The sequence below is a fragment of the Mugil cephalus genome, chromosome 14 (assembly GCF_022458985.1).
Source record: "Mugil cephalus isolate CIBA_MC_2020 chromosome 14, CIBA_Mcephalus_1.1, whole genome shotgun sequence".
NCBI classification, from domain to species: domain Eukaryota; kingdom Metazoa; phylum Chordata; class Actinopteri; order Mugiliformes; family Mugilidae; genus Mugil; species Mugil cephalus.
The window spans coordinates 5840157-5851452 of NC_061783.1; the positions used below are offsets into that span (position 1 = coordinate 5840157).

The 11296-nt window shown below is 41.9% G+C and overlaps 1 protein-coding gene across 1 annotated transcript in view; it reads left to right on the forward strand.

Moving 5' to 3' along the window:
• The first annotated feature begins 1166 nt into the window (after nucleotides 1-1166).
• Nucleotides 1167-11296, forward strand: part of LOC125020251 (ubiquitin-conjugating enzyme E2 E2-like) — a 60991-nt gene continuing 50861 nt past the window's right edge. Inside the window, exons 1-2 of the mRNA XM_047605591.1 lie at nucleotides 1167-1335; nucleotides 5937-6134. Of these exons, the coding sequence (XP_047461547.1) occupies nucleotides 5944-6134 (191 nt within the window). The 5' untranslated portion in view covers nucleotides 1167-1335; nucleotides 5937-5943. The remainder of the gene's footprint in view (nucleotides 1336-5936; nucleotides 6135-11296) is intronic.

Below are 11296 nucleotides of genomic sequence, written 5' to 3' on the forward strand. Positions count from 1 at the left end.
CGCAAAGGTTCCGCTCTGGAAGCCGACAGCAGCAACCATGCGAGCTTAACAGTATTTTTAAAATGTCACTTTAATAGCTTAATGTTTGCTGCAGATATCAACCAGGTAATAGACTTACTAGAACAGAGTGGTAAATTTAGTTATGTTTACACAGTCACTTGCATTTGCCCGTGGTGCTTTATTTGTGCTGTTATTATTATTTTTTTTAACTACATTACTACATTAGTAGTACTACTAGAACAATAATAGCAACAATGCAATAATACAGGAAAAGAACACCGAAGCTCAGACTTCATTAACATTTCGGAAGCCGCCCGTACCCTTGCATCTAAAGGATACCTATGACATGGACTTAAAGATCATTAACGAATCTAATAGATAGCTTCCAAAATCTTCTTTCCAAGCGAGGTGAGCTGGCAGCATGCCTGGAGTTCCTCTCTTTTGCACTCCCTTTGTAGTCTACACACTATCATCAAAGCCTGCCATGATGCTTCAGAGAGCACACGGCAGCGCGCGCAATCGCGTGGGAGCGCGCACGGAGGCGTTACGATTAATCAAGTGTCGGTTGGCGATGAAGACACCGGAAGCGCGGGTTCACTGCCTAAAAATAAAGGCTGCCAATTAGACTGTACGGTCGTTTGTCACGAGACACTCGGATTGGATCTCTGTCCTCTTGTATTCGTGAGTATTTAAGAATTTAAATTACATTGATTTTCTCTTTTCTGTAGGAGAAAATACCAGGCAAACGTAGTAGAGAAGCCCAACGGGTTTAAATGTAATGTTTGTTGTCAACACGCAACAGTAGCATAACAGAAAATACAGTAATATAAGAATCAAAAGTTCTTCTAAGTATATAGAAACGTGGACATATATAATGGATTCGTGAAATTTACAACATTTTATGCCATATGTAGTGCATGAGCATGGCCTTGTGCAAACGTGCAAGTAGTGCAAATATGCCATAGTAATGAGCAATAACTACAGAAATCTTTCAAATGTATTGTCTAGTAGTTTCTTAAGTAATGAGCAATACCTTCAGAAATCTTTCAAATGGTATTGTCTAATAGCTTCCTATACTCTCCTCCTTGACCTTTTGACACAGTTCGGGACGGAAGTTTTCCCCTTCATTTAGATTTTATTTTGCCAGATGAAACCGGAAGCCGTGCTCGTATCCGTTGCTACCCTGACAATCGCGGTTGGCACATTCTCCAGCAGCCAGTCAGTCAAAGCAACGGACGACGAGAAGGGGGCAACCAGTGTCGCGGTTTTACGGAACAAACAGTGGACATTATATCTAATTTCTCCTGCCGCCGTGCGCCCAGACTGCTCAGAAAGGTGAGTCGTCCCTGAAACATCAACTCTACATGTAGAACGGACGTTTATTACGCTGTCCTATAGAGTAGGGGGGCGGCGGTGGTGGTGGCGGCGGCGGCGGCGGCGGCGGTGGTGGTGGTTGGGGAGGAGAGAGGGGTATCCATTCTGTCTTTTGTGCTGGAGCAGATATGGCAGTGGTCAGTGTGTGCTCCGATACCGGATAGGCTAGATGTCGTTTAAGTGTGCCGTTTAGTTTTTCACGTCCTTGTGTGAAGACAAAGATAGCCCGTTGCGAGGCTATCTTGCTGTTAACTCTTCGTAGCTAACAAACCGGGGGCGCCGAGGGCTCCTCAGCTTTTTGGGGTTTTTGAATAGAGAACGTTTCCCCGGTCTCCGTCTAAAATATGGTCAAATTAACACACGCGCTGCTCTTTACATGCATATGAACACTTTATGGGAATTCTGTTTTTCACATTAATAAGCTGACGAGCCCCGCATTAATTCGGCACACACACATTTCACGTAACTGGACTTGATAACATTTAAACTTCAGCAATGCCAACCGTTTCCACTAATATGCGTTAGCCTTGCTAACAGTGAGAGCCAAATTCAAAGTGGGAATTCCCTTTTTTGAGGGCTTGTTTGCTTTCCACAAAGCTCCTAATTCAGAAAAGATTCAAAGTATAATACAATGGGTGATTTCTAGCCAGCTGACCAATGTTTAAAAGGAATTTGACATGTTGGGCTCCCTTCACGAGACAGAGGAATGTGGGCTCTCTTTTGGGTGTGATTTACCTCCAGACTTGCTCGGCAACACGTTATTTGGAAAGCTTCACCGAGCCTGATAGTCAAAGGTTGAGGGGCTGACACTTTCACACTTGAGGGGAGAAGTGGAAACATCTGCCCGATCTGAAAAAAACAACAAAAATGAAGGTGTTTCACTGCCGTTTCAGTGCATCTGTCTCCACCTGACAAATGGAAACGTCTGCTGCCTGTGATGACTCTATTCAAATGATGCCCTTCTGTCCTCTTTCACCCCATAATCTCCAAATTATCTCCCCCATCAGCTCACCACCAAATGCAGCCGATTGCATCAGATAACGTGAGATGTGCCCACCGAGGTTTGTCAGATGTCAGAAGCCAAGTCACCTTGCCTTGCTGCCATCAGCCCGTCCGTCCTTACTTCTGTCCAATTTGATATTCTTTTTCAGCTAGCAACAGAAGTGCCCTCACAGCCATTCATCTGCATCATACATTTTTCATGGCAGGCCCGGGAATGTAAATAGAGGCATTCACCTTGAGCGTCGCACACAGTAATGGGGGAATTGGATTTAGTGAACATGACCTTGTGGGTGTCGTTTATTATTGAGACTCAAGGGTTGTGACCGTCAGACTTTCAGCTTGGCTGATTCCAAGGAGGAGAGGTGAAATGTCTGAGGTCTAGATTGAACTCGCTCAACGCTCAAGCTGCGAATGTACCGAATAACTAGAGATGCAAGTGGTACCGCAGCCTTACCTACAATTTCTTTGTGGCAGAAAGCTTTTCTGAAACCTCCCCGCTGGGAACTGATTCTGCACCGGCAAAAATCTGCTGGGCCTTTATGTAGTGATGGACAGAAGAGTAATTGTGATATATTCAGCCACCTGAATCACCTGAGCCCCATGAATTTAAATTTGTTTAGCAAAATGACTGCTGTCAAAGACCAAAGATGTCTGGAGTCCGCTATGGCATAAGTTGTTAAAAATATTGACAGAGAAATAAGTTTAAAAGACGATGCTAACACAATCCAGACATTTGTTGAGAAGGCCTTGACTGGTTGTAGGAATATTCAGTTGCTTGTAGAGCTTTTTTCCCCTCTGTATTGGTTGAAATGCTTATCAGTTATGGGTATTTTGGATTCCAGGAAATAACCTTATTGAAAATGAAGGTTCATTGAAGGAAAGTGTTTCCACGTTCAGAAAACTCACTACTGACTTGGGTAGAAATTATACATTTTGTCGTCTTCATTCTTGATCAAGAGAAAAATAAAACAGGAGGCATACAATATCCCGTTTATCTGGCAATTTCTCCAAAGTTGCCGCAGGTAAACTGCTCAGTTGTATAATTATGTACTTATAAATTACGTTTATGTATAGTAGTTGTATCAGTCTGTGAATAACATATGTTCTCACTGCAAATGAATTGCAAAGGGGAGCCCTTGCAATCCGGCTGAGACCACCCGTTCTGATCAGTTGCAGCGCAGCTGCACAGTTGCCTTGTTCTGGAAAAGTGTGCGATTGTTGTTCACATCAACTCAAAAATAGATGGACCCTGGGAGAAACGCTCCTGGTTTTGGAACGATGATCTAGGTGTGAAAGCATCCTTAAATGGGAGCAGTGAAGTGTATTGGAACGCAGTCAATCAGTTGTTCATGCAGTTAACACAAAGGCTTTATCTTAGTACATAATGATGAGCGCTTTGAGCTCGTAAGAGTGTCTAAAATTCTATCTTTAAACTAAGAAAAAAAATCACTCTGCCTTTGTGATGCAGTTTTGCAATTGTGTTTGGCAAATGTGTTTGTTTTTGGAAAATGGGGCTTTGTGTTCTTATGAATTGATGGTGCATCACTATAATACTTAGAAGCTGCAGCCTGTATGTGGTTAAGTTTTTTTTTTTAAATGCGAAATAGCAGCTCCTGCTCTGAAGTCGGTGCACGGAGACCGCACAGAAAATTAGAGTAGACAGTCCTTATGTAATGGTTAACAGCATTTTAAAAAGTGATAACATAAAAAAACACAGCACTTCCCAACATCACAGACTTGCCAGAGATGCCTTCGCTGCCAAACAACAACCTGACCGGCACTCTGCTGCGCTCCCTGAGGACCTGAGCATCCGAAGTGGATGATGCTGGTTTCCATGAAATAACAATGAATATTAATATGTCTATTGCATCGCCAAAAGAACCAAGTACATATCACTCTACACAGCCTCCACGTCTCATTTTGATAATGGGAATCACCCTGGAGAAGAAATCTTTTAAGAGGACGCCTTTACATTTTGTAATATATATTTATTTGCTTTCTTGGAAAGAGTTAAGCCTTCACAATTTGAAGAGAGTCAAACAAAGGCATTTTTCAAATAAATATAGCTTGTTTCTTTTTGAGTGAATAGCATATATAAAAGTCGTTTTTACACAGGCTTGTCCTGCTGAGAAACGTTTGGACCTCCCACGTAGAGCAGACCAGCCACCCCACCCCATAGCAGTGACACTCTTTGATGTCAGCAGCCATCCCCAGCAGGATGCAGCCTGACACAGACACACAAAAACGCTTTAGGATCAACTCAATAAACATATAGAACAGGATGAAGTGGCCTCCAAATTCTCTAGATTGTAAACTTATCAAGTGTCTGTAGGATGATCTGTGATCTGATCAATTTTCCTATGAAGATCAAATAAACATCTATCCACAGAGGCTCCTCCCCTCTCTGATAAGTCACAACTGTTTTGGAGACCTACACAATATGAGGAAGGTGGTCATGATGTTATGCCAGATCGGTGTATAGTTTCTGCCACAAGCCATTTGTTGTTACGCGGTTGAGCCTGCCTGTTCAAGTGACAAATTACAGTATTTGTGGCTTTGGTTTTTCAAAGAAATTCTTGATGAACATGCAATACTGAAATACTGCCTTAGTAATTCTGCACATTATCTTTATTATCTCTAGACTTAGCTTAATTGGTCACAGTGCACTCTTCCCTATTAGCTTGAATCAATTATGAATGACCATAAAAAGTTTGTATTTCCAGAATACTACAGACACTGAAGTGGTTTCTTGTTGCTCCTGGAGTTAAAAAACAATAATTAGATCAAACATACTGAGTTTTGTCAATTGTGATATGTTTTCACTAAAAGCCTCATATGTAAAACATGATCATAGCAAGCACCTTGTAGCGTACTTGTTCAATTTCGTGTATTTAGAATAAATGCTTTGATAATTTGCTGCTTTTCTTTGTAAACTAAATTGTAAACTTTGGATTTTAAGATGTTAAGCTTTGACAAAACAAGACATGAACATTTTAACTTGTGCTCTCAAAAATTGTAATAGAGCATTTGTGAGCATTTTAGACACTAAGTCATTAATTTAGCACTAGTGTTATTATTTTCCTTTACCGCAGCAATATGATCACTCACCCAACTTGACGCCTGCTAGCTTTTTGTCAAACTTTCAGTAATATTACACACTCTATACGGATTGAATGGGTATGTGTGCTTCTGATCGCAATGGCTACTTTTTATTATCAACAATTATTATAATCAGAAGTGTTCACCCATAAAATATTTAGTCTTTAGTATTTTGTCTGCGGTGATTTAAAAGTTATCCACACAGAGATCAGAAGAATTAACAACAAATGAATCACTAATTAACATATCATCTGTTTAATAAAATTGTCGTTTAAGTCAATAAATATAACTAATTACATATTATTTCACTACAGAAATTTAAAAGTGTTAGTGTCTACCATCTTGTTAATTGTATCAGATGAAGGGACCCTGCAGTAAAGTCAAAGTAGAAGCTATTAGGTTTGTCTGTCTATATACACTGTGTACTCACTGCCGCTTCTGTGTGTGCGACCGTCCTGCAGCGTCAGCATGTCCAGTGAAGTGCAGCCGAGGCCGGACGACAGCCCCAACACCAGTGGGGGTAGCTCGGACGCCGAGCAGAGGGAGGCAGCTCCTCCAGAGCAGCCCGGCCCAGAGCAGCGGGACCAGACCCAGCCCAAGAAGAAGGAGGCCAAAATCTCCAGCAAGACTGCTGCCAAGCTCTCCACCAGCGCCAAGAGGTAGATCTGCTGCACTCAGTATCTTTTACTCGGCCTCCTCCGCTGGGCGCGTGCCCATGCTGCCCCGGATGGCTCTGTTTAGCTACTCGAGTGGTGATCTGTCACTGGTTCTCTCTGCTCAGATAGCATCATCTGCCAATCACGACGGTTGATGATGTGAAGCGCTGAGTCAGTTGTCAAAACAGCCATGTCAATTTAATACTAAACAAAACTTTTGAAATTGAATGGAAAGAAAATATCAGCAAATCCATGAGGTCATTGATTAATAGATACAATGGAAATATGTTAAATGATAACTCAGCAGCCACTGGCTTTTATTAAATAGACTTTTTTGGCACCGTGCATTGGCAAGATGGAAAGGGCCTTTCTTCCAAAACAAAACACCGAACATAAAAGCATCACTTTCTGGGCACCAGAGAATTTTCCGCAGAAAGCTCCACAGACATCAAAGCTGGCTCATTGGGGTGATGAATTTTTAATGTCTTTGTTAATCTTGTTGTCACGCCTTAGTGCTATGTGCTAACTCAGTTCCCATGTCCTTTTTTCAGAGAAAACAATGCGAGGGAGTTCTGGAAATGTGATTGTGCAAAAATCTGCTCCATGTTATGTTAATAGCTGTTTTAATCTCGTATTTTCATACAGCAATGAATAAATGTTTGAGCCATTTAAAGTCAAGTGATGGTATTTTTAACAATCATCCCGCGTTCCCACTTAAGGAGCCAGGATGTAGAAGAAGAACAAATGCATCACTTCGGTCCTCCCATAGAGTCCTAGCAAAGGGAGAAGCACTCACCAATAAACCACCATTTATGAAAACATTTAACAGCTGACCTTTCAAACTTTTGTGCAATGCCTCAATGTTTGACATTGTCGCGTGTAATTATGGTTAAACAATAGTGTATCTAAATAAGTCTTTGCTCTTTGAAAACATCACCAGACTACTTTGAGTAATCTTAAAATGGCTTTAAGCTGTGGTGGAAACATAGATAACACAGGGGGGGAAGAAATCTTTAGCTCCTTGAAAATTTCACAGACATTTGTCCAAATGGCTTTTGGTGGAAACTCAGCTACAGAGAACATGCAATAGTTTGTGGATTAAGGCAGCGTCAGTGTTTTCTGTCTCCCCCCATAATCCCCATGATATGGAGGTACAGGTCATACCATGTGCTGCAGCACGCTTTGTTCTGTGTATAGCTTAATATAGTTCTTTCTGAGGCTGGCTGTATGCTTGGATTTCTCATCCTACTGCAGAATGAGTGTTGGACCAGACAAAAACTTCCCTGACGGTTTTGCGCGGTGGATAATCTAAACATCAAAACCCCTGCGCAGTACTCCGCTCTGCCCCCCTGCATACCAAATCACGTTTAAAGGCTGCCGGAATATGATGTGCACCATTGGGAGTGAATGCATCATTTTCACCAGAAAGAGCAAACCAGGACCAGAGGTTTTTTTTTTGCATGAACTCACTCTTGGTGTCCCAGTGTTCCCTGATGGCGCACATAGCTGATTCAGTTTGTAACCAGTTTATGGCCGATTGAAGCTGAATATGTTGGTGTGGCGACAAAAAGAAACAGCTGTCGTTATCCGATGGGGCAATGAGCGGACCAAGCAGCACGGTCTTGTGTTGATGCTGATACAAGAGCTGCTCAGATAATAGCCTTTGTTATTTTCTGCACCGTAGCACTCGTCGGCAGCTGTAGCGCTCATAGGTGGTGCCATGCTAGGAGCGGTAGAAGCAGCACCAAAGTAAAGGCACAGTATTAAATGGTAATGGTAAATGGTCTTGCTTTTATATAGCACTTTTACAGTCACACACACATCCACCCATTCACTCACACACCAGTGTCAGTTGCACTGGGAGCAGCTGGGGCTTTAGTGTCTTGCTCAAGGACACTTGGGCATATGGCGCATTCGGTTCGTGGACAACCTGCTCTACCTACTGAGCCACAGTCGTCCCAACAAGGTCTGACAACTAACTGGACTAAGGGTCATATGTGAGAGAAAAGCAAGCGCCTTCCTTTGTGAGTTGACCACAAACCCGCTGCCTTGCAAAATAACACCTCTCATACTGTCCTAGGGAAAATACAGTATTGCCAAGTCTTGCAAATACAGTCTTTCTGTGACATTGTCTCCCAGGGACATATAACTGATCTAATGAAAACTGTTTCCATAGTGAAAATTGACAATGGTAATGACATCTTATTTGCAATGACAATGACATTTACTTCTTTAAAGTAAGGTTGACAAGCAATAAGTCGTTTCGTCACTTCTCAGTACTAGCTCCTATAATAAATCATCAGCTGCCAGACACGCAAACCAAAGCTTTCCATTCTAAAAACTATGCTCAGATGGTATTGACTTATTTGCATTTGTTGAGGCATGCAAAATGTAGTAGTTTAGTGCGTGCAGTGTCTCGAGGGATTATCAACCAAAATGAGCTGCGCTACATTAGAGAAAGCAAGTGTTTTGGTTAACGGGGTTGTGCAAAACAGCGACAAACCAACGGTGTAATCACAAGTACTCTTCCCTTTGGATTCCCCCAGCTTTGTTCATTGCACCACTCTCCCTAACGGGTCCCCGGCTTCAGTCATCCAAATGTGCCACCTCAGGAAATACTGCAGATAAAATTACACCGCACGCACTCAAGCTGAGAATGACTCCATAACCGTGGAGATTGTATTACAGGCTCCCTTGCAAATATATGTCTTTTTTTTTCCCTCCTTTCCCGTCCGAGTCGCACGCAGTCATTTCCCCCACCGAGGCGAGTTTAAAAGAATATCCTCCCGTGGACACTCTTGTCCTGGTATGTATCGTCAACCTGTGATACACATTCCATTCCAGCCGTCCCTTCATGATGAAGTGTTGTAGTTGACTTCTTTATACCAGTATTCATTTAGCCGACTTTCACTTATAACCTCACACAGGGGAGTAGCAGCAGCTGGTATTTGGTTTGTTTTCATGTACACAAACCCGTAGTGAATGACTATACCAGTACCCTTCCACCCAGTCACCCAGTGGTGGTGTTTAAAGGCCTGATTTTTTCACCATTTTTCCTGTATTTGATAGAAAGTAGTGACACTGGCAGGAAATCAGGGAAAATGAGTTGGAATTGCATGCAACAAAGCTGTCAGGCCACTTGCCATTGTACAAGATGAAGCAGTGATGGAATCCATTACAGAACAATCAGAGTGTTTTGCTTCCTTCAAACCAGCCAACAACAGCTTGTAAAATCTTTACCTAAGAACTCTGTCAGTTGCATCTTTCCAAAATGTTTAGACAGGATAATCCCCGACCACATGCTTGTAGTGAGATCATTTGACTTCATTCTATATCAGGCTTCAAAGTTCTGTAATGTTCAATTTATTATGAAAAATCGCCACGTGTTTCCGAATATCTATTCGTCATCATCACTTTAATGGCAGCAGCGCTGCAGCAGCATGGGCTCGTGGTATTGATTGATTGATTCCCAGCGTGGATGGTATTCCAAAGAGCTGTAGCTCTGCAAATGTTTTCTTTTTTTTTCGGGTTGAGGTCTGGTAGAGGAATATCCATCCCCGAAACAAGGCTGAAACAAGACAACTTGTACGAACTTGTTTTTTTTTTTTCCCCTGAAGATGCTTCACCACTAATCCGAACGGATTCTTAACTTCTGAATGGCTGGGGAGTTAAGGTATTTGCTAATAGCATCTGTGGATGGTGTGCACTTGAAACTCATATGGCTCAGATCCCTGAATACCTAGTCCAGATGCCTTTGTTTTAGCCTTTAGTCTTTTGGATGTGCCCTGACTTGGATGACTGAGAATCTTCACAGATGTAGAGGGTGATCCATGACAGTCAGTTCTCTCTGGTCTTCTTTAGCGCTTCAAGGCTTTGAGGTGTGTTTGGGCTCATTATCCTGCCACAGTATAAATCCTTCCCCATAAATATGCAAACCAGTGGGTGCAGCATGTCTGTGAATATTGGAGTGCTACTTTTCCTTGGTTAGGGCGGAGTTGATTTGTTACAAGTTTTTCACCGTATTTCACTTTGGGGTTGATGTGCTGTGACAATCATTCTCTCTCGTGTTCATATATTTTGGTGCCATGTTTCTAAATGTTACCCTGCTGCTTTGTAAGTAATGTTCTCCTGGAAACCTGAAGCACAGCCATATTTATAACAGGTGACCAATAGCATCTGATATGAAATCCAAATCTAAAGCAAAATAATTACATAACATTCCCTTAATTGTATGCGTGTATCTACAAATCTGTTTATTGCTTTTCCAGTGCCAAAACTGCTGAGAGAATGCCTTCTGGATGTTGTCCTTCAACAATGTCAGTTTAAGTTACATCAATCAGGTTTGTCCTAAATGGTGTCAGATCTTCAAACAAACGCAGCCCATTTAAATAATTCTTCACTTCTTCAAACAAAACAAACATTTGAGCAGATTTTCAAGCATTTGCATAAATATACCACATATTCAAAGTAGTAAACAGTTTGTTTTGGTTCAAAAACTTTATTCTTGACCTGAGACCTGACCGGCAATTAGAAATTAAAAAATGGAAAATGTTGAACTTGTTCTGGGGTATTTAGTCGTGCCTCATGGAACCATCATCATCTGAAGAAATCTCCCTAAAACACTCTCTCTACGTGTTAAATTAAATGAATTGTGGGAATGAATAAATTCACATTTCTCGTGTTTTCATATCATGTCATTGTGTGGCTACCACACTAATCTCTTACTTGCTTAGTTGCGCTAGCTGCTGCATGGCTGAAATTTCAACCAAATTATCACTTGTTTCCACTTTATTAATTAATGCATTTCATCTAATTACAGTGCATTGAGGTTTAATTCACACACTATTTGCGCCGGCTTTAATTAGCTTCTCCACACTTCCAATATCATTATTGACCACCACACATTGGTTTCCTATTTTTCTTTTAATTACTGTTTGAAATGAGTAAAATCGCGCTTCATTATAGATACTCTCACACGCCATTGATTCTCTCAGCCGCTCCTCGGCCCGCGCTCCTCGGAGCTGTAGCTAATAAAGAGTGAGACGTAGGAGAGGACAGCCACAGCCAAGGGAGGGAGAGCGAACAGCAGCTAGGGCAGAAACAACAGGTATTATTACATAATCGATTAAGGAAAGTGTAGGTGTGCCTCGTCCACGTAGACAACC